The 24,912-nt window shown below is 40.7% G+C and overlaps 1 protein-coding gene across 6 annotated transcripts in view; it reads right to left on the reverse strand.

The window, feature by feature from the left end:
* Positions 1-1,729: 1,729 nt before the first annotated feature.
* LOC141766072 (tumor protein p53-inducible protein 11-like) overlaps positions 1,730-24,912 on the reverse strand; it is a 64,404-nt gene continuing 41,221 nt past the window's right edge. For 3 of the 6 annotated variants that reach the window (XM_074632518.1, XM_074632519.1, XM_074632517.1), the window contains 6 exons: positions 18,133-18,272; positions 10,673-10,731; positions 10,454-10,502; positions 8,828-8,924; positions 6,160-6,261; positions 1,730-5,136 (listed from right to left, as the gene is read on the reverse strand). In XM_074632518.1, the coding sequence (XP_074488619.1) occupies positions 5,003-5,136; positions 6,160-6,261; positions 8,828-8,924; positions 10,454-10,502; positions 10,673-10,731; positions 18,133-18,261 (570 nt within the window). In that variant the 5' untranslated portion in view covers positions 18,262-18,272 and the 3' untranslated portion in view covers positions 1,730-5,002. Of the gene's footprint in view, positions 5,137-6,119; positions 6,262-8,827; positions 8,925-10,453; positions 10,503-10,623; positions 10,732-18,132; positions 18,273-24,912 lie in introns of those variants that run through there. The other 3 variants (XR_012593569.1, XM_074632521.1, XM_074632520.1) reach the window with 3 other exon arrangements.

Below are 24,912 nucleotides of genomic sequence, written 5' to 3' on the forward strand. Positions count from 1 at the left end.
GTGGGAAAGTGTTCACACCCCTACGTAGAGACAGACAGACGTGGTTATTAACCCTCTCCTGCCCTGCCGAGACAAACTACACTGCACCGGACGGTTTTAAAGGTCACACAGGTGCATTTTCTTATAACTGACTGAGTGCAACAATTTGCAGACAAGCTTTTACAAAATTATTATTATCATCATATATACATATATTTGGGGTTTTTGGTTCCATGTAGATCTTCATATTCACTCAGACATATGCAACATCCCTTTTTCTTTGTCCCAAGAATTTTCAAAGAAGTTGGACACAGGTCTTTCTATATATATATATATATATATATATATATACTGACAGACATGTTTTTTTTCTTATTTTATTGTTGATCATTGGTGCTTTTTATATATAATATTTATATATACACCTATCTTGTCACTACTAGTGTACATAACAGTCCTGTCTATTCCTTATCATAGCTATTATTTCTATTTCTGTGTAGTACATTTAGAGAGACGCATAAAACTGGAGTTAAATACCTTGTATGTATGTACTTGGCAAATAAAGGTGATTCTGATTTTACTTTTAGCCCTTTAAGTATATTTTGATGCCAGTACTTTTGTACTTTTCCTTTAATTTAATGATCACAAAGACAATTTGGGGTATGTTGAGAAAGCGTTTTGTAACTGTGAGAACATAAAGCTTTTTAGACCACAAAATAAATATTCTTTGCTCATGAGAAAACACATCATGAAAATATTTACATCCATTGGCTGCCCAGATCCATCTACCAAAACATTATGCAAATTATACCAGATGATGATAAACTGGTTTTACATGTATGTTGATAATAAGCTGCCGCAGGTAAAACACAACAAAACTGTTTTAGACTGCCTTTTAAATGATCCATTGAAAGCCATTCTAAATTACTGTTTACCACCATGCCTAGAAATAAACTGCTACTCAATATATTAAATGGAAAGTATGGAGAGAATGCACACACAGGGACACATGGGAGCTTTTTGCCTATAAACAACCTGTAACCACACACATTTCCTTTGCCACACAATCCCCCCCTTTCACCATTTGCCCAGTGTAAAGGAGAGAGAGCTCTGGGGAGGAGGTTTAGGCAGGTTAGGGCTACCCCAGGTAGGTTAATTTACCGTCACAGACAAGATCGTTATGCAAACCAGAAGATAATCATGTCATGACATGTTTAAACTTCCTAACAGAAAACAAAGGGTGAGGTTACATAACGGCCGTCTAGTTTTCTTTGTTGAGACATGTTAGTTGTTGGTTCTGTTTTGTGGTTTGTCGTGTCTTCCCCTTCAAGGTTACTGCAGGTAGTTGGAAGTTATCTGTTCGAGGCTGCCGGCTATCAAATTAGTGAGTGTATGTACAGTATTGTCTGCGGCTATAAATGAAATTCTCACCCTTGCTCCTGGGCATCATACTCAGGGAGAACGTGAGTGGAGTTACACTGGATGTTTTGATTGAGTGGAAAGCTTTTCTGAACCTCATGATTCCCAATAGGTATTTCGGTATGTTTGAAGTGGTTACCTTTACTTTAAAATGAGAGGAATACATTATCATACAAACTGATTTTTCACACTATTTTCTGATATTTTATAGACCAAGCAATTGATTAATGGAGGAAATAATCTGCATATTATTCGATAATAAAACTAGCAGTTTGTCGCAGCCCTATACATTTCTATCAGTAAAGACAAGGAACAAAGATGATTACATCACTTTTGAAGTCTTCAAAATAAACAATAGTGTCCTTTATTTCAAACTAAATAGTGGAAATCCATAACAATTCATTTCTGAGGTACAATATAGCACATATATACATAAAAACACAATGCTACAACTTGAAACGGTTCGACCTGGTATGCTATTCACAAAAATACAATATATGTTGGATCTACATGAGTGGGAATGAATAGCTCAACCTAACCATTCCTCTAAAGCGTCAAGGACTCAACTTAGCACTTTAATATTTGGGCTAATTTACGTCAGTGAAGCAGGAGGATGAAAGAGACATTTCTTTGCCTCCCTTTTTCTGCCCATCCCCTCCAGAAACTGCCCATCTCTCCTAAAATAACCTGCTGCACAGAGCTTTGAACATTTCACAGGGCTGATGATTTGAGGCCTGTAGTATCGACGGAAATGGAACGACATTTTTCCTGAACTCCATAATTACCATGCTAGTCGGGACAGAGCAGTAGGCTGGGGCACACAATGTCACTCGGGAGCGCTGCATCTAATTAAACACTGGAAAAAAAGTATAATTACAACTTTTCAGGAGTACGAGAGACCTCACCCATGTTTCATGTTCTCCCTATCTGAACTGAAAGCTCACCCAAGTAACAAGCACATCTGCCTGCAGCGCTGGACTCGCAACTGCAAACCCACAATCACTCCGACCTCAGGACCACTCCCTTCTGGGGCAGGACTCAACGTGGTCATTTGCAACAATATGGACCACCTTTGGAGGAGACCGACAGTATGTTTCTTGTTCGACTCAAAATAAATTGACAAAATGAGTCTTTTACTATTTTTAGAGTCTCTTTTTGACTGGCCTTTTTGAGTTGCAGAGATCAGAGTTGACGAATTATTGGCACGGCTCTAAAACACTGAGCTGGGATGTCGCGTACCTGAGGGCGTGCCAAGTAGTGGGAGGTAGAAAAAGTACTGAACGTATCGACTGGGTGAAAACTGTCAAGTGTTGAGTTATATCTGTTTTAAAGAGGACCTATTGTGCTTATTTTCAGTTGATCAAATAGAACACGTTTACATGCTTTTATATTCAAAAAACGCTTCATTTTCCCTCATAATGGCTTTGTCAGAAACGCTTTGTTTGAGCTCCGCTGTTTGAGGGTATGTCAAACTAGCTGCTAGGCAGGTAGACATCAGACTGGCACATACGGGTACTTCGCAAGAAGTACCCTTTGGGTAGATAGAAAACCGAAGATCCCATAGACTTCAATGCTATTTGACGTATGTTTGGATTGTAATTTTGACAAATTCGTATGCATTCATCTCTTGTTAAACAAATGTTCGATTTATACACATGTCTAATAATTGTTTTGCGACCTTGCCTGAACTGTTTGATCTATAGGCTGAGATTTAGTTGGAGACGACAGTCTGATGCTGCTATAACGTTAATGTATGACTGTATTACTGCAGCAGCCTCCCACTCAAGCTAACGTTAGCTATCCATGCTGGTCACTGTCACCAGCATCATTTAGTGATTTACCACACTGACAGACAGTATTGTATGTGCTTCAAATCTCAGTATGAAAGCCTTGGTTACCCCGCTGTGTTACTTGGTGACATCACCACGTTACGGAAGAAAAGGTGGGACTTCAAGCAAGGCGTTTCAGGCAGTTCAGGAGCAGTGTTTCTGTGGGGGAGAGTAACTCCCTTTGGCGTGGGTTTTGTAACTTTGCACACCTTTTACATACACAAAAAAACTATATAACACACTAGAGGAAAGGGAAAAAGCCCAAAGGCATAATAGGTCCTCTTTAAAGCACATTTAGTTTAACTGCCTTATAAATTAAAAGTTCCATTTTAGGCTTTTTGGACATATTTAGCTAATGCATCCATCTTTATTTATCAGCTTTGCGTTCTAGTTGGTGGCAGCTCGCTACACAATTTGAGCTGTTTCTTTTGGTGGTTTATATTGCATGCATGACGTCAAAAACACAAATGCCACTTAAATAGGCACAAAATAAGACACACCGAGAGAAAGATTGATCTTTGAAAGTCATTTAACTAATACTGAACACGTTCCCTGTTCGGTTCACAAGAACACCACGTAATAGTAAATACTTTTATATACATATGTACAAGAAGTAGGATGCAGTGTTGATGACCGTTCTTTTTATGTAGTTTTAAGGCTAAAGATAAGGTGTCTGTAAAAAACTGTGCTACATCACTGAAGAGGAACCAGCTCAGGTTGGTTTGCTCTGCGTGCTGGGCTTGTGACGCTAGCTTTACAGTAAAGGTCAGGATGTTAAAATACTTGTCTGTAAGATCACTCAGGCTAAAGCCCTGCCTACCAGCGCACACACACTACAACACTGCTTCTCTTCTACGAGTCAGGTCACATGTACATTTCTCAACATTACATATTTACTATTAATCTCAGCAGTGTAAATATTCTGTACAAAACAACTCCTATTCACTTTGGTAGAACTTCTTGACTGATACCTCAAGGAATAAAAAAAAAAAAATCACTTTGTCCCTGAAAAATGTTAAATTCAGCATTTGTTTTTGGGTAGTCTAAATCTGATTGAGAGTAAAAACTGATCTTTAGGAGTTTCCCTCAGTGTGCAGACTAAGACAGCTGTCAGCTGTATAAGAAAAGGTTCATTGTCACTCATCCAGCATTTAGCTCATCTGACTGCACCTGAATCTTGAGCACAGTTAATGCTTTTCCCCATTCGATGAAGAGTTGTCAGAGAAGCATGAAAGAGCACAGATACTCAGGCTTCACTTTAGCATACAAACAGTATGAGTTAACATCAACGGCGTCAAAAAGGATGCATATTAGAGATCCTTGAGTGTGATTAAGAAGCGGTGTCAAGATGCAACTTTAGATAACACAAAATACTGAATCTGGAAATCATGTGGCCTGTACATGAACAACACAGTCAGATGTACTGTACAAATTAAATCCTATAACTAGGTGACGCAACGCACTACAAACTGCTAGCTCCTTCTTTATAACAGAACTGCACAAAGGAGGAATGTGTGTCAAGAGGGGCTTGACCTCACAGCCCAGTGAAAGAGTGATTCACTCTCACTATGAGGTGTCTCGTCCTGGTTGTAGAGTCTGGAATGTGAGGCTGTGCTCATCTGTTGAATACTGGGGGGTTACAATAGGCTAGGTCCCATGGAAGGGGGCAGTAATGCTCCAAGCCCCAATCAAATATTATTCCAAACCTTCTGACCCCTTGTTTGTGATCTGTGCTTAGCTGTCCCCATCCCTGGAAGTGTCAACCAGTAGTCAGCTCAGATCTTCTTCGCCCTACGGCCCAGGTGGTAGTAGAAAGCCATGGTGACCACCAGGAAGAGCACCCGACTGAGGAGCAGCAGCACGGCGCCATAGGGTAGGATGCCAATCTCCAGTAAGGTGAAGGATGTCACTGAAACCACAGAACAATATTTAGTACCTGAGATATGACTTTTATTAAGAAAAAGGCACATTGAGACGCATCGCCAGCAAAACACGTCGCCGGTAAAACCATTGTTTTCCTATGGTACGGCACACCTATCGTGCGCGGCTCTCTTGCACTGCGTGTCGCGTTGTTTTTAACGGCATAATAGCTATACTATAATAGCTAATAACTTTTCGCACCGCTCCTCAATGTCAAACATGGTCCAGGCAGCCAATCAAATCAAGCAAGAGGCGAGTTTTTACTACTTTACCACTTCTTTCCTGTTTTGATGCCGGTAGATGTGGTAGCAAATAATTAAAAGTCAATTGTTTGTTCCATTACAACATCAGCGCCCAGCAACACCGCTGTTTTGACCAACACGCATTGTCAAGGCGTTTTTGAAGTGGCCTTTAGCGACACGTCTCGGTGTGATCAGCCCCTTAACCTATAGAAAGTGGATCTTAAGGTTGAATAAGTTTATATTTTTTTCAAGTTTGTTTTAAAACAATATTTGAAAGCCCATATGTACATTGAAAGAGTTATTTGTCACGGCAATTATCAGTCTGTGTTAGATAAATTTAGTGAAAAGTTAGTCATTTTAGTATAAAATTCCCTGGATGGTGTTTCCTTGCGGAGCTGGGTTGGAGGGTATGTACCACAAAGAAATGTATCCACCATCACTTGTATTGTAATTGCTTTAGGAAGGGGTCTCTTTGAGTCCAGTATGGACAGGAGGAATGGTGATAGAGACCAAAAGCTGTTTCAATGTACATAGGCATGTGAGACTTGAAACTGTGTGAACCTCTCCTTTAATATAATGCAAGGCTGTGACTCTACACTCTGAACACAAGAGGGCAGTATCAACACATTTACAATATTCTTTGGTAAAATCAATTCTGACTAATGGTTTGTCTCAACTCTGTCACTAAGTGAGATCGTGATTGTAACAGGTAGGGACAAAAACACATAAACAGAGCTGTTAAAAAAATGTATTGGAGGAATTTAAATCACCAAGAAACTGGACAGCAAAGTAGCAGGCTTCACTGAGCAGAGTCCACTGGAGGACACCCTTCTCTGCTGTGTAGAGACCGTTCCACATGATGAGGGCCAGGCCTGGAAAAAGATGTGATAAAAAGGAATATATAGGTTCAAGGGCATGGGAATGAAAACAAAAAAAAGAGGAAGCTCAGGAAAGAAGACTCCTACACGTCCAAGAGCAAATCCACTAACAAAACTACTATGAGAACAATTTACTCACAGCTGTAATCTGCGATGCAATGTGCACACGGTGATAAGTGGCCTATTGATGATCCATTGAATGCTCTGACTCATTGATTCTGATAAAAGCCTGTGCTAGATCATTTCATTCCCTGCGATTCCTCTGGTTAATTTTCCTGTATTTCACTCCCACCCACCCACACACACACACCAGTGAGGCGATTGAAACGAGCAGGGGTAGGCAGATAGGTGGGAGGGCTGATGGACTGTATCCTCCTGCCAGCTTCCATCTGTGTGGCAGATGAGACCCCATCCATCGCCCCCTTTACCGCTCCTTGTCCTGGAAGACATCACCCTTTTTCTTCGCTAATCCCCACAGCCCCGCTGACATTTATAATAAAGAAGCCCCTCTTTTGTTGGCCTTATGAGACTGAGAGCTGGTTCATTACTATGTTGCTCCACAGTGCCATGTGTTTAAAGTCTCTCTCCTCAGACAACGCAGTAATCATCCAGAGGGTTATTTTTGTTTTGTTCAGATTCATCAAGATGTGCGTTCAATGTGTTAAAAGTGCAGTATGAGGTTTCTCCTTAGTATTTCCATAAATGTCTTGTGAGGGAGGATGAAATATGTTCTGCTCCTATGTCTATATAAGGCCCCGGTGCCGGCGTTCTGACATATGTTATGGCCCGACTTAGCTGAAAGTGACAACCTCGCAAAACTTACTGGATATATGCTAAGTCTTTGCTCTCACTATGGCAGCACAATTAATGGAATATTAATCGCGATCACGATTTTGGCTTCCAACAATTAAATGAACATGATCGACTGCGATATTGACGTTTAAAATGCTCTGCTCATAGAAAACTGCTGCATAAATCAAGCGCTTCCTAAACCAACAGCTAGAGATGCACCATCAATCAGCAGCCGACGAAAGCTGGACGGTTTTCAGCGGTCTCATACAGTATTTATTTTTTGCCCGTCAGACACAAATGTGCTGCCGCCACATGATGGTTTTACGTCGGCACACAGTCAGTAACGTCACACAAACACAACATGTCGTTGGTGTGGAAGTTCTTCAGTGTGAGTGAAGGAGACATAAAGCTGTAATTTGTCATAACTGCAAGTCCAAAATAAGCCGAGGAGAAACAACATTAAAACATTTGGAACAGCTAACTTAATCAGACACTTATTATGGTAATGCCTTCCCATGATGCTGCTGAGAGTAATCACAGTGAGCGGCTCGTCTGCCGACAGCACGGAGCACAATACTGTGCATTCAAGCTTCTCTCTGTAGAATAACTATTGGGCGATGGTAGATTATAACGCTATCTTGATGCGTTCAAATATAATCTTGTAAAATACGGTTTTTGGGGAGAAACTTGAATAAATCCAGTTGTTTGAAGGAGATGTGTTCACAGCAATATAAATATAAGATAATAGAGGGAATTATGACCTGTTTAACGTCTTAACACTACCTCTAAGCAGCTTCTAATATATAATTAAAACTATCAATAAAAATACAATAATTTATTTCCAAATAATAATAATATTAATATGGCAAAGAACCACTATAGATGACAATAACAAAGTAAAATAACATTTAGAATTCTAACCCTCTGTTTATTTAAATGTGAATTTACAATAAAAAATATTTTGTCCCTAAAATCTACAAATAATCGTGATAAATAATCGTGATCTCAATATTGATCAAAAATAATGGCCAACGTGATTAGCATTTTGGCCATAATCGTGCAGCTCTAGCTCTCACCCTTCTTTATTTCCCTGCTTACTTTCCTATCAAGGAGCAACCTGTGTGTTACCTGCCTCTCTGCCACAGTCACACTGTGCCTCTTCACAGAGCAATCACAAACCTGTAATCACTAACTGAGTGACTGACTCACTGAAACAATTAAAATAATCGCAAATGCCAGAATTGACTGGCATATATATGAGCATCGATTGTCTCCTGGTGATGGTGCGGCACAGAAGAGCAATGTAGAGTAATACACTGCCTTCTTTGAATTCCAGGCCAACCCACACACACATTCATACAGTACATACACTGTCCTGCCATCCCTCACTGTGTTCCCATCGGATTTAGATCTGATATGAGGCCACAGAGGCATGTGGAAGCTTTTGGTGTGAGCATTCTGGAGAATTGGTCTCTGTACTGCTGTCAAGTCCTCACAGTGAACAGTAACTGAATCAAATGACACAGCCTTGGTTTGTAGCCTGAAGGGATGATTTCGCAGCAAGAAGAGCTTTTTTGTACGTCATCTGAATGTGCGTGTGTGAACTGTAATGAATGCATTATCACAAAAGATCACGTGCAGTAGGGCAGATTACATTTTTGTTAATGGATATAGATAAATATTAAAATGCTGCGTGTCAGCGCGGTGAATGTACTCCCACATGCAAAGCTATGTTCACTGTTATGCATGAATAGGAGTGAAGACTTACTAAGCAGCGCTCCTCCATAAAGGCGAATGGAGATGCTAGTCGTGGAGAGCTCCTCCTCAAAAACAACCTCAAATAGCTGGTTGGGAAACACCAGGGCCTGTGTAGGAAAACAAAAAGCACAACACAACTCTGTCGTATCAACACAACAGCATTCTGTTCTCCCCAAACAGCCCCAAAATGCAGCAGCATTGACAAAGTCTCCCCGTCTGTTAGTTAGAATCACTGTATATGACCTCAACACTGAGGACACTGAGCATTTAGCCGCTATTGCCGACAATGATGGAGCTGTTTCTCCAGATGTCCCTCACTGATAAGTTGGGTAAAAAATCTATAAGAACTCACTGCTGCACAACAGGATTTCTCCTATTTTGACAATGAGTGATTTTTCTCCTTCAGTAACTGTACAAAAGTCTCTATACTGATAGAGACTATAAAAATGTAGTGACTTAAGGGCGCTTTCACAAGCTATAGTCCGTTTGAATGAAGGAAGGAGGTTAAATAACGCTCCAAACTGTCATGGCCATTTTCAAAGGGGTCCCTTGACCTCTGACCTCAAGATATGTGAATGAAAATGTGTTTTATGGGTACCCACGAGTCACTCCTTTACAGACATGCCCACTTTATGATAATCACATGCAGTTTGGGGCAAGTCATAGTCAAGTCAGCACACTGACACACTGACAGCTGTTGGGCTGCAGTTTCATGTCATGATTTGAGCATATTTTTTTAATGGTAAATGCAGTACCTGTGAGGGTTTCTGGGCAATATTTCTCATTGTTTTGTGTTAAGTGATTGCTAATAATAAATATAAACATACATTTATAAGCAAGCATATTCACCTACTGCTATGTTGATAAGAGTATTTAATACTTGACAAATCTCCCTTTAACAGATACAAAATGTGCAATAAATTTGCGATTAATCACGATTTCATATTTTAATTGATTGACAGCCCTAATATATTGCTGTCGAAATGTTTTAATTTTGACTTGGCACTGATCTACAGATTACACAAATCCCTTCTCCTTCAGTTTATCCAGAATGACTTTATGACTTTACTCTATTTTTGTGGACTTTATTTAGCATATTCTATATGCTCTCTTCAGCCCAGATGTCAATCACACATCGGACTTCTGCAGAAGTCCAAGTCGGTCCTCTCCAACTCATGTTAACCTGTCGTTTACCTGTGTCCATCTCAACAAATGCCCGCACAGGCAGCCTGCGTTTTGGTTCGTTTTGGAAGCGGTCCAAGACCACCTGTTGCAAGTGCCAGAGTATGATTACTGCGTTCACAATCGCCCAAACAAACTGCACCAGATTTAAATCAAAACAGAGTAAATGTGGCGGCTGGTTAGCTCAGTCGGTAGAGCGAGCGCCCATGTATCGCCAAGGCTCAGTCCTAGCAGCGGTGGACCAGGGTTCGATTCCGGCCTGTGGTCCTTTCTGCATGTCATTTCTCTCTCTCCCCCTTTCCAACACTCTATCCACTGTCCTATCAATAAATACTTAAAAATCACCCCAAAAAATAACTTTAAAAAAAACAGTAAATGTTGGCTTGTGAAAGCGCCCTCAGTCATGAATGTGAAACAACTCCTTCACTGTGATGATGATTTAAGCAACACTTACCATCACGGCCATAACTGTGAAACCCACTGCAGAGATGAGTATCCACCCCCTGAGAACAGAGAGACATTACATGATGTACTGTATCCTTCCTGTAAGCAATACTGGTTGTGCATTTGTTTTCTCAGAGTTTACAAGATGTTGAATTCACTGGAAGTGAGAGATGACCTTACATAGTCTGCTGTGTTAACTGTGAGCTGGTCTGAGCAGTTGAAATCTCACCTCAGCCCGACGGGCTCTCGCACCGCAAACTTCATCTCGTTTCCGAGCATCTGACTGATCTGTGAGCGAACAAGGCGAGACAAAAGAAAGAGGAAATGAGTTGTGAGTAAGGAAATATAAAAGCAATCATGTCATCTTAACAGATATATATTATGACAGCCTTCAACAAAGCACCACATAACCAAGAATAAAGTGCCCTCCATGGAGGTGCGTTTTATGTTGCCAACTCTGTACCTACTGCTAATGGAAAGAAGCACATTACACAAAACGGTGGATAGAAAAGAAGAGAGGCTGAGCATCAATAAGGACCTTTTAAAAGCCCAAAGCATTTAGTGGGAGAATATTTTTGACAAATTGAAAGCAATGTTTTATTCCTGTTGGGTAGAAAAACAGTTAATATTTCATGAAATGCCACAGTGAATGAATCACATCCCGCAGCAATATTGAGGAGACACACCCGAGCGTTTCCCTGGTAATATCTGTTAAGATAAACATCTCTTATCACGGATGCTAGAAGATGCTGGAATGCTAATAACTGGCAATTGTTTTTCCACCTCTGGCATAAATATATTCATGTGAACCCCTAATATGAGGCATGCAAGCATCCCCTGTTTAGTCTGATATTACCAGCATCTTAATATTCATCTACAACTATCTAAGGGCTTGTATGACGCAGTGATGAAACAATTAGTTTATTAAATCATTAGTCGATATACAGAAAATGTATCGACCACACGTGTGATAATCATAAAAGTCATTTTGTCACAAAATGACAAACATTTACTGGTTTCAGCTTCTATTGAAAAATGGGAGATTTTCTGCTTTTGTGCATTTTGTCACCATGAATATCTTTTAGACTTGGTTGGACAATTCAGCAGGTAAATTGAAAATGACAAGAATCATAATGCTGACTTTCGGAGGTGCTGCAGCTCTGAAAGGACTCTTCTTCACCTACTCTGGGAATGTCCCATGATTCAGAATTACTGGCAGAAGGTTCATGAATGTATAAAAAACATTACCCGCACCAATTTGAGCTCTGCCCTACGCTAAATGTTCTCAGTGATCCACAAATGACATGTCACTTTGGAGCCACGGGCTTTACTCAGACCAGTATAATGGTGGGAAAGCAAATTATTATGAGAAACTGGAGGAACCCAGGTGAGCCCTCTTTCCAGGAGCGGTTCAAAGAGTTGGCAAAAGTGGCATCATACAAACAAATCTATTTCAGTTTGAAGGACAGGACTGAGAAATACACGGCGAAGTGGGGAGACTACTTGGAATACATCGTTAATGTGGACAGACCTTGATGTAAAGCACACACAATCACAATACTCACATACATAGCACACATACACACTCTGAATTGGTTGCTTGTAAATTAGATTAGATCATGGTACAGATTAATGTGTGAATATGTATTTGATTTGTGTTTCCTTTTGTATTTTATGATTTTGGATATTTTATTATTCTTAATTTTTATTTGTGTCATTCTTATTCTTACTCTTAAGTGACTCTTATATGCAAAATGCATATAAGAGTCATTTGATTTGTTGACCAAAATATGACAATGTTTATGTAAAAATTCAATAATATACTAATTACAAAACTAAAAAACAATGACAAGAATCGTGCACCAGATGCAAAAGAGCAATATCTCTAGACACAGCGAATATCAGTGGGCTAAAGCTCCATACAGTATGCAATGTGTACACTGCATTTCTCTGCAAATTATCTAAAATGGAAACAGACAATCTAAGAGCACTGATTATTTTTGCATGTGAAGAGAATATCAGCTCCGAAATGTTGATGAGAAATTCAGATTTTGTTTTTAATCGTAAAGTCATTAAAAGGCGCTAAACAAACTGCCCCAGATAAACCACACAGAGGGCTAGAGAGAAAATAAACTTGGTGTTCAGCCTGAACAGACAGTAACCCACAGAGAAATTACAATTGTTGGTTGGCTGTGAAGTTGTATTCCTTCCTCCAAAGCCTTCAGGTCTCATCACTCCCCCCTAACATCAGTGAGTTCCCTTCATCATTAAACATATCTCCCCTCAAAAACGGTTCTCGTGTTGCAGCGAGACACTGAACCATGAAAACCACTAAAGCAGCGAAGATGAATTATTTTCTGGCTAGCGGCGTTTAGAGGGAACCCACTATCAATTGGAAAGTAGTTTTATGCTTGATGCTCCTGTGAAATGTCAGAGTGAATGAAACAAAATTATTCATGTCATATACTAGAAAGATCAAGTCAAGGGTTTTGCCTTCTACCATTCCCCACCATGTACTGTCAAGTGTTACTGAGCAGCAGCATCAGGAACACAACTGTATTCCATCTAGTTGCTCCATCAAATCAGGTCATGAGCAGTTACAAAGTAACTGTATATGTGTATTCAGATTACTTTTTTGTTGTGGAACAAGTAACATAACGCGTTAGTTTGCAATTCAGCAAGATACTGAACCCCAAATTGCTTCGGAAGGCTGTGCCATCAGTGTGTGAATGAGTATTTAGATTAGAGCCTGATGGGCAGGTTGGCAGCATCTTCCATCAGTGTGTGAATGTATGTGTGAATGAGTGAATGCTGACATGTAGTGTAAAGTGCTTTGAGTGGTCGGAAGACTAAAAAGGCGCTATATAAATGCAGTCCATTTACTTCAAATTTGAAGAAGCACCTGCATACACACAGCTCCACAACTCTGGGGGGTGGCGAGCTGCAACGAGGAAGTGAACGATGCCGGTGCTACAGCAACAGCTTCCGGCTGTCACTCCCAGGGAAATTACCAAGCTTGTAGCTGGTTACGTGGGGGAGGAAATGCTATCAGTATAAACTGTAAAGTCTTCATCTTACTGATAGTAGTAAGTAATAAAATCCCTAGATGTGTAACATTGAGGGAACAGTGCCTGACAGAAAAAAACATTTGCTGGCTACCTCCATATAATAAAGAGCTGTTATTCCTGCCTGCAGAGTTACAGATACTGTAGACGAGGCTTTGCAATGATGGTAGAGTCAATACATTCAAAGAAGTAGGCATACAGTAGGCTATGTGCCCTCTGGACAATATAACCAACATGCGCAAGGAATCGCAAAGGGGTTTTCATCTTTTCTCAGTAGTAACGCTGTAACGTAACAAGTCACTTTTTAATGATAGTAACTTTGTAATTTAACAAGCTACATTTAAAAGTAACATTACTTAACAGTGGTTATGATAAATATCCTCATGGATTTGATTGGGTTTATGTCTACAATATGATATGTTATGACGATATCAATAAGACCTCAAACTTGCAGAAGTTACTTGCAAGACATGTTACTCATGTTGTTGTTTTGCACATTTCTGTTATCCACATTACTTATTCCAAGCACAAATCGAGTGATACTAATGGCCTCTTAAGCTTCGTAGAACTAGCATTTTATGATGTCAAAAATAGAAGAGGAAGATATGAAAAGATTTAATGTGCCATAAATGAAATGGAAAAAAAGTACTCTGTGCTACTGATTTTTTTTTTAGCTTCTTAAACGTTTCCTCTCACCCGTGGCTGCTGCAGCAGCTTTGATATCAGAGCAGAGCCCTTAAGAAAAGACACCCTTGAAGTTCAGACAAATATTAAGATAAAGAGTTACACCCATTACATCTTTCATTGCACTGCAGCTGAAGTGCCTGTACATGCATCCGTCTGTGCCAGCTGCGATCACGTGACCAGGTGAATCAGCCTTCCTGTGCCATGGTTTCAGGGGCTGTTTTTGACAGGAACACATAAATATTCATGACTGGCATGAGAAATACTCAGAAGGAAATGAGCATCAAATGATTGGCTTGAGGTGGAATAGAGCAGGAAGAGGGAGAGAGGGAGAAACAGGAAAAAGGAAGAAATGCACAATGCTGTTTGTGGAGAGAGACGCTTAATCACAGCTGCTATGGTCCGGCCTCGTCATCAGTCAGCTACAATCAGTAAACAAAGGGCAACTTGTCAGCCGGAGAGCATGACAAATATTCAGGAGTAGTAGAAGAATCTCCTACTGACCAAACTAAAATTGTGCATCTCTTCTGATGGATGTTGCCAGTTTGTGCAGTCACATTAAGTAGATAGTGATCACCACGTCTTATGTCTCAGTGGAAATCCTCTGCCTTGAAAAATATACACAAAACATTATGGTATGTTTTATCTATGAAGGCATCGGCTCAAGCTCGGATGTTCTTGACTGTTGCACTAACGTAGCGTACCAGTGGGCTAAAACGGCCGAAGGGCAAATATTTCTTGGCACAGTCGCACTCAAATATGCTAGCACAAATACAAAGCCTATCTCTCTCACTGACGTATATGTAATAGGAACAGTATTCTTATCTCTAAGCAGTAAAAGAGGCAGGAAGAGGCAGTCAGCGAACCGCAGGGGCACTTCCCTCCTTTGTTTACAGGGACCACAGATAAAGTTTAACTTCCAAACCAACTCTCTTAGATCCCATGGGTCTCTTTAGCACAAATACTTGTGGCAAGGATAAATAGAACAAATCAAGAGTAACAGCACAATGCAGCACATTGTAATAGCAACCGTTTAATTTCTAAATTAGGGCCAATGTCACAAGCATCCTCCGGTGCTGAGAAATGAAACCAACACTGAGGTGGCAAAAACTGCAGTTCTTCGAATTGCCACTTGAGGCTGGCTCCAAAGGCAAGTCAATCCCCATAGACCCCCATGTTAAAAAGCAGAAAGCCGTAGTTTACAGCCTGGTACATAAAACGGTTCTGTTCTCTATAGCTAATTTCCCCGTTCATGACAACTGTACAGGGGTGAATTTTTATATAACTCAACCATTTAAATTATATTAAGGCTTAAATTTAGTCATAATGATAGCATTGCCACTCTGAATGCAGGTGGGTGCTGTACCAGGTCGCTAGCTGCTAGCTGCTAGCTGTCTGCGTCACCCAGGCCCGCCTCAGCTCCACCGACGATCCACCTCTTTGCCCATTTTTGGATTAGCCGTGATTTACGCCCGGGCCTGACTGGGCACGTCAGCAGTGCATGGCGGCTGCCCCGCTGAACTGCTGCGTCTTTCACACGTGTTGTGTCCGCACCAGCAGCGTTTCTGCTGCTGCACTGCTACTGCCAGCCATTTCTTTCTACATACATTTTGCCTTTCATAATGGCCATTTCATTTCATCATTAATTTTTATTTATTTTAGATAGAAAAAGGTGAAGAAGCGTGTGTCCATTTGTAAATAATAGTAATAATCCCCAATTAAAAGCCAATACTTTATTAATTCATTGAGCCCTGCAAGTCACTGTATTTTCCAAAACACTCCTGCAAATATTTCAGAATAAAAGCCTCACGTTAACAAATTAAGGAATTCTGTCCACAGAAAAAATGCTAGATGGCTTTTATTTAGAAACAGAAGCCGGAAGTGTTTTGTTAAAAAATAAATCTTTATTTTTTTCTGTGTCTGTGTCAAAAGATAATTTTCACTGTCTGTGACATCGAAACTGTAGTAATGTTGCTGGTATGATGCGTGGCACATGGAAAAAATAGGCGAGACATTGAATCTCTGGCAGAGACGCAGCTGACACGCAGCCGAGCCGCAGCCGAGCCGCAACCGAACCGCTGCTCACGTGGGCTGTGTGGCTGCTCTAAACTGCTAACATGGGCGCCAAAATAAAAAACAACAAGTTCCGCAACCGCTTTGGGCTGCTGACGTTCCCAGTGTGGCTCGGGCCTTAGGCTGTGTCGTCACTGCCAAGATGGCGACGGACGGAGCCACCTACTCTGAGCTTCACAACGCTCTTCATAAACCTATGGGTGACATCACAGAGACTACGTCCATATTTTATACAGTCTATGAGTTAATAGGGTAACCTACTATTCAAAACAGCAAGTACTATAGCCCACATTAGCCAAAGTGTTGTGTTACTGTACTGTTGCCGGATCACAATCCAATCATTACAGCCAGTATCTAATCCTTTGCAAATCAAATAATCTCTATTGGCCTGGATGTTGAGGCATTAAGTGAGTCTCTTTCCCCATCAGTGCGCCTTGTGAGAGGGATCTGAGTGACAGATGTCTGGGTTAGGCTCCTTGCTAAAACATTGAGAGAGAAAACAAACACTCAGAAGGGCTGAGAAAAGGAGGGGTGACATCTCATCACAAGCTATCAGCCACCACCGTATGCCTGCTCCCTTCTGTTCTGTTCCCTTCTCCCACTTGCCTGATTAATATTTCAGTGAGGAACAGTCAGCTCTGCTCATTCGAATGCAATCTGATAAAAAAACATAATAATCGTTGGATATTTGAGCCCTCTGAAACGGAACAAGACATTATTGTCAGTCTGCAACTGTGCAGCATTAATATAAAGATACGTTTTTGTGTCTCCTGGCATGAACCAGCAAGTGTGCTGTTGTGTTTTGGTATACACATCATTGTGCATTGTCTATACGAGTGTGCAAATACATGCGAGGCAGGAATATGATACACGAGACGCAAGAGGCAGGGAGTCTCTCAGGGGAGACAATCACATCTCAATGGAGATGCGGGAGCTCATGGGATTACGTGATCTAGATTTATTGAAGCATAATGCACACAACGGGACGCTAAGAGAGTGATGACACAATTAGCAGCCCGTTGTGGCTTTTAAAAGGAATCCATAGCTCCGCTCAGAGTCAATGAATGCCTCTGTGGTTGAGTGCCGTTTTTGTTTGTGCATTGCTGCAATTTTATCCATTTGACTGATGACGGTTTAACACCGTCATCAGTCAAATGTGCTTATATTTATAACCAAGTTGATTGTTGTGGTAATGTGCTGGCTATTTGCCTTTGCTGTCTGCATCACTGCCCATATAGAGTGCTACAGGAATCCTACAGTAATCCTAAAACCCGTAAATAAGTTAGCATTTTAGAACATCCGGTTCCCTCGTCTGGAAGTCAATGGGTTTTTAGTTACTGTATATGCCAGAAATAAGGTCTGAGGTTAACACAAGTTTAAGAGATTTAACGTTTTGTTCTACAACATAAAATACATCAACAAATACCCCACTAGTGAATTTTGAAGCCTTTATGTGTCTTAAAAAAAAAGGCAGTTGCTAACAAGTGGCTTAATGAGACTACTAAACGTCATCACTCCGACTCGTCCGCCTTTACAGCCTTGTTGTGTATACTTGTGCTCATGCGACCGTGGTGTAGTTTGTTTATAGCCTAGCTTTTTACTTCTTGTGATTGCATTCACACTTCAAAAATCACAAGAGTAGTGTTCATTTGTGAAGATTATCTTCCTGAACAAAACGTGTAAGTTTCCTAAATGTTTGTTTGCCACGGAGCTTATTTTCTGCAATAATCCAAAAAGGAAAAATCCCATTGGCTTTTTGTCGAGGGAACCAGGGTGATGCTAACTTCCTGGTTGGCCAACAGAAATCCGTCATCCCTGTAGCACTCTATTGAGTAAATACAAAAAAAATCATATGACTTAATCTGACCTTTGAGCGGTGCACTTCGCCATCATCGTCCTCGCCGCCAACTCCGAGGATTTTCCGGCTCTTCAGGCGGCTTATCAGGTCCGTCTGGCTGTGCTTCTTCATCAGAGGAGGGTGAGGTTTAGTCGCCATGGTGCACACACCTGACAAAGTGGAAAGAGAGGTACACGGTTGGAGAAGCTCAGAAGGCAAGCAGTGTGTCTGTGTGAGTGGTAGAATGGATGGGAGATACAAATGAATAAATGGAATAGAGGAAGACGAGGAGAGAAGATGGTAAAAAAGAAAATAATGAAAATATGAATTTTATATGAGAAGTGGAGCTTTTCCTCTGTTATTACCCCTCGCTCTGAAGAAGGCACCTCCCCTACTGCACAGGCGGCGAGAGGCATCTACCAATCTACCATTAATCCCCTTGAGGACTTGACTTATGCAACACAATTACATAACACGGGTCTAGCAAATATAATACACGCAACCCACAAGACCTTCCTCATAAGTCAGACTGGAGGCAGAGGCCAGGCGTCCTCTAGGTCTGCCGGGAGGCCAACAGATGCAGGTGCCTCTTCAAAGAGCCAATGAATCTGATCGTGACACAGGCTACTGCTGTACACACACACACACACACACACACACACATAAATGGAGCCGGGCTTTCTGATGACTGAGGGTCTCACTGTCCATATCCGCCTGTATTGTCTACACAGGAATATGCCCTAACCTTTGCTACAGATACATTTGAAATGAATACTCCATGTCCCAACAATCTAATTTCGCTCACTTTCTTTAGTTCAGCAGTTTCCTGCTTTAAGCTCTCAGCAGGACTTATTTTTATCCCCACATGCTGCTGAGATTAAAACAGACTAAAGCTACACTGCTGCCAAGCCGGCCAGCTTTATTAGTTTTTCAAGTAATATAAAATGTATTTTACAAACAAGGAATTTGTGAAAAAAAGAACTCTGCTTACTCTTTATATTCAGAAAGTCTGCTGCATGTTTTAAACATTAAAGCTGCAGTGGGTAGAAATGGAGCAAATGTGATTAAAAAAAGTTAGTTTTATAAAATGGTCACTAAATCCTGACAGTAGTGTATGAGACAGGTAATCTGAAAAAAATCATGTGCCTCTGTGGCCTCCAATGCTCCTAATGGCATTTGCAAGATTTCACAGACTGGAGGAGAACAACCAATCAGAGCCGAGCTGGAGTCTGCCGTCTCTGAGCAGCTGTCAATCACTTGCGAACTTCGACCAAACGCTCAAACTAGGCAGCGCTGATCAAATATGAATCAATAATCTGTTACTGTAATGTCTATTTCTTGCCTCAAATGTTTTCAGAAACATCTTCTAGTGTACCGTTTAGCTGTAAAATAAGAAAGTTTGTGACCCGGCAGTTATGTTGAGATCAGATGAGGAAATACCAAGCACCGCCCACCAGCCGGAGCACAGCCAATAGGAACGCTCTCTCTCTCTGAAATGACTTGTGATTGGTCAAAGTCTCCCGTCACAGGCTAGAATATTTAAGGCCTGAAAACAGAGCCATGAGGAGGTGCAGAAGTCTAGTTTTCTCTCAGAACACTTGAATTACAATATGCTGAAAGGTTATTATGGAATTTTTTCCCAATTATGCCAAAAATATTCTTCCTACTGCAGGTTTAACAATAAAGCTGCGATTCCTGCATCTGTTTTAGTAGTAGTGGTATTCCAGTATTTATAATTTACAGTAGACGTCTGGGCTTTTTAATTTGTTTAATGAATATAGCCCATTATTACCATCAACCAATTAACATTTCTAATCTACACCCTCAGACAATCACTTCTTCAGAATCAGATTTATTTGCCAAGTACTTTTGCACATACAGGGTATTTGACTCAGGTTTTTTGCATCTTTCTCAATGTACTTACACAGAAATAAGTGAGGAAATAAAGGTGAGGAATAGACAGGACTGTTATGTACACAAGTATGTGGAAAAATAAGTGTATAAAGATATAAATATATATATAAAAAGCACCAATAACCAACAATAAAATAAAAATGTCTGTATACAAGTGTTCTGTAAGTTGTAAACAATACAAAGAGTGCAAAGATATAAATACTGAATGGATATGCATGAACTGGATGATTATGTACAGTATTTACATGTAAAGATCTATACTATATGTACAGTGTGTTTTATATTAAGTGACAGATGATATGCACATATATCAAAATATGTTTGTTAATGTTCAATGCATAGAACTATAAATAATTGTAAACGACAAACATTAACATGTTATTTATTTTTCTGCCTATGTTGGCTGCTAACTGTGATACACTGCTGTGGTCTTATTGATCGGTGTTAATGAATAGTGCCTGTGGATTAAATGGGGACAAGCAATAGTCAAGTCAAGAGAGATCATCATCAACTCAACCTCCACCATGGTTCAACTGGAGGCAGAAAGGCATGAACAAACATGTGTGCACACGCAAGCAATGGGACGGCCTGCCTCAAAATTTATGGCTACTCCACGGGGCAATTCTCTAGAGAAGTAAAACAAGAGGGATCACTGAACTACTCTCTAGAGGACGGGGACACCACCGAGAACAGAGAGCTTTGTCCCCAGGAAAGGGGAAAAAAACAATCAGTGCTTCCAGGAAACAACACGAAGTGCTCAGTCATCCACCAATTAGGAAGTGTGTCATCACAGTGAGAGCCACATGGTAGGCATCAAGTAAATATAAACAAACACCGTTGGTTTTCTTACAGAGGCCAAACTGCACAGCTGGAGTGGACAAAATATCATGAACACCCAACATGCTAAAGCTCTCCAATACAACATTTTGTGGGATATATTCCAGTTTAGCGATAGCTCAGTCAGAGAGGTGTTGATTCAAAATATATTTTAAAGGGATAGTTCGGGTGTTTTGAAGTAGGGTTGTATGAGGAACTTATCCATAGTAGGTGTATTACCTACAGTACATGACGGTCGGGACGCCCCCAGCAAACAGACAGGAGTGCTGACACCGGAGCAAAGCAATACAGTGCTGTGGAGATGGGCGGCAGAAAAAAATCAATATCCGTTTAAGTGTACGCTATATGTAGAATATTTTCACCGCTTTATCTTGGCGTCAGACAGCTCTTTCCGATGGGGAACGGAACTGAAAGTGAAACTTGTCTATGCTCTCTCCAAAGCCAGCCGGCTCAGATGACAAAAACATTACTGATACGTTTCACTTTCAGCTCAGTTCATCTTCGAAAAATATTCTAAATACAACGTACACTAGATTTTTTTTAGGCGGGTTCTTCGTTTAGGTGGCTACAATATGTTTTTCTGCCATCCTGTACTTCATACAACTCCACTTCAAAACACACTCCTTTCATTTCTGAGGCTTTTATTAGATGTTGTATTGGAATTTATGCTGAAACAATCAGTCGATTAGTTAATTTTCATTGTTTAATTTGTCATAATTTTTCAAACTGATCAATCAATTTAGTCATCAGTAAAAATTACTAAGCACTTGCTGGTTCAAGTGTTTCAAATGTGATGATTTGCTGCTTCTCTTTGTGCAATTGGAAGACATCACCATGGCTACATAATTAAGTTACATATATACAAACTTAATTGACAATGAAATAACCATGCAGCGATACTTAGTCAGCATTACACTGTAAGGTCTTCCAAAAACTTTGTTCTCGTCACCCCCCACTTCCTTCTTTGTTGTGTTTGGCCTGAACAGACAGGTGGGAGGTAGAAAGTGTGCTAATCTGAGCACATTTCTGTCTGCGATACGTATGACAACTGGGCTTAACAACATTCTCTTGTATCAGCATGCAGATATACGTAGAGGCTTGGAGCGGTCAGTGAAGGTTACACAGCATGTGTGTTCAGGCCTCTTGTCAAACATTCCTCTTGAACTCCCACACAGTGCATGAGGCACTACTTTCCCTTTTCTCTACCTCTCAGAAGAAGAGGCACCACAGAAGGAAGAAAGAAAGGAAACTTCAGGCAAACCTATTTCTCACAATTGGGACAGGGAATCTGATGATAGGCCTGTGTGGTAGGGCTGAACCTCGCAGGAAAAAATAAGATAGCATTTTTGCATTGTCTTTTGCAATTTTAACCAGATATATAATACGCAGTTTTAAAATTTTGTAGCTCAATTTGAAAAAATCGTCTTGCCTCTTCTTCGCTAAATGTAAAGTTTGATGCCAAAATACATGTGAGCTTGTTTTTTAATGCTCAATGAATCAGTGCACTCTCAGACGGATTGTGATGACATTTGCTTCCTGAAATACACTGTCTATTAGATAAGTCACCAGAGCAAACTTTACCCAATTTGGTTTATTAAATGCATCCTTTTTAATGTGATTATTGCATGTGCATTCATTACTATATCAACGCTAAAACAATATATTCTTCAGCCCTACTGTCTACCTTCCTCATTTCATGCAAATGAAAGCGACCACTTCGACAACCTCTCCATTCGCAAAGAGGTAAACAAGTAAATTATCCTCTCTGCTTTCATCGCCACGTAACGGTGCTCGTCTGAGGCGCAAAGAAAAAGCAGCCATTGCATTACATTGCTGTAAATGATGCAAAGCTTCAGCAATGGCATTGTGGCCCCCTCAATGTTGATCTGCTCCACCGACATCAAAATCTAAGATGAAGTGGTAAATAAGACACACCTGACTGCATGCACTGGTAAGTCACACATCTCTCCACACATGAAATGCCATTGCATGTCTCTCCATTCAAATCTCCTTAGCAGTGCTACATGACTTGCCAGCGTAATGCTGATGCAGTTGCCTAGCAACTGATGGACCAATCGCTTCTTAATTATTGAAAGCACCTTAACGATTGAAACCACCTTTGATGATGAGGTCTCTGCTGAGAGCCACAAGTGACTCCGCTGTTGTTCTTCTGGCTGTCGTAGGTCCCATTTTAGGATAAATGAAGAGACTTTGATCTGTGTTCAACTGGAGAGAGGACATGCTTTCCTAATGAGTGGCTCCCTGTCAGCATGAAAGACTTCAAGAGGGACTACTTTATGCTGTATGTAATCTCACTCCTTCAGAAAGGCAATGTACATATTTACTTGAGTTGTGAACCAAACCACGTCTCACCTGGATTATAAAAACGGGGTCAATTGTGAAGATGAGAAAAAGCTAAGAGTTGTGTAAAACAATGAATTATTGAGGGAGCTGGACCGGATGAATAAGGAGAAGCTGAATTTAAAAGCAGCAGTCCATTTTTAGGCACCCCAGAGTAAAACTTCAACATTCACAGAAAATATATCGAGAAAACACGCTGGTTTGGTTTGTTATTACAGTACAGCTTTACATGGCTTACAGCCCTATTGACAAAATCATGATATCTCTACACCGATACACGAAGAGGTGTTTTTTCCCAGCGAGAGCACAAGTGTTCATGCAATGTTAAAGCAACTCTACAACAATACTTCAGTAAGGTTGTTGCTATACATTATAGAGCAGAGAATCCTGTTCATCCTGGTGGTCTCTCTAATTCTTATTAGGCTTGGGAAAGCAAAAAATCGATTCACATATGTATTGTAACAACAAGCACAAAATAGAAAACAGTAGAGGGTCTGCATAGATACATCCTGCACTTGCACGAGTAAGAATTTAAAAGATGTGGTAAATTAAAAACCCCCCTGACTAAAATTGAACACACCCACGCAACAGTGTAAAAAAGGTATATCAGCAGATTCCTCAAAAGCATTGCATGTGTGACGATGACATGTGTATAATACCCTCAAGGAGGCCTCAAGATGAATTTGTATCAGTGATGTATGCTGGGAAGCCTGCTATTGATCCAGCCGGAAGAGATGGGGTTTCTTTGACTTTCTGTGATTGTGCATGTCTTTGCAGAATATCAATGCATTTACCTCCCAGTGGGATAAACAAAGAGGGGGAACATAGTCTGATCACAGAATCAATCAGTGTGTGTGGGGAAGAGGCCGGTCAGTCCACCTGGAGTGAAGAACCAACCGAAACCTGAGAGTTGAGTACCAGCAATAAAAGTAACAATAATCTCTCTGTTCCTTTTTGTGACAGAACATGTGCTGTGGAAATGAAAAGCTGCTAAGCATAGGAGGAAGATATTGTGGGAAAAGGTGCGAACTCCCTGAGAGATGTCTGGTTAGCGACAAGAAAGACATTCTGTAATAAATAATTATATCATATTAAACAAAGCAGTGTGTGGGTGCGGAGGGGCAACTGTGAACAAATGTGTTACTCAAAATAAGAAAGCAGACTGTACAGCTTGCTCGTCTCCTCCTCTTTTCCATAAATAACCTGAGACACCGTTGCCCATGAGCCTCTAAATCCCCTCACCACCATGTTTGGGATCTCTAGCAGCATCATATAGTGCCAGGAGTATATAACGCACAAAACAACACCTCTACTCAACAGACTCTAGAAACATGAGGGAGCAGTTCATCCTCAATGAAATGTCTGTCTCTTGGGAATAATTCACTGACCTTAGTGAATGTTTTACCTGTTTTACGGTAAAACTTAAAGCTGAGGACAGGAAGATCCAGTCTCCCGTGGTCTGAAGGAATAAGATCAAGCATCATAGACCCTTATGGATTACAGATGTCCAAATGGTGTTAAGAGTTGTTTGTTTGTGTTGTCTTACTGGTGCAATAGACTAAGCCGCCTCCACTGCCCCTGAGGTTGGAGCTGTAAACCAGGAGGAGGAATCTGGAGATGTGGAGAACTACTTTTTAGCCATTAAATATGGGACAGGAAGGTACCACTTCCGCCTAATTTTGAGCCAGGAAAAACCCT

Source organism: Sebastes fasciatus, chromosome 4 (assembly GCF_043250625.1).
Source record: "Sebastes fasciatus isolate fSebFas1 chromosome 4, fSebFas1.pri, whole genome shotgun sequence".
NCBI classification, from domain to species: Eukaryota; Metazoa; Chordata; class Actinopteri; order Perciformes; family Sebastidae; genus Sebastes; species Sebastes fasciatus.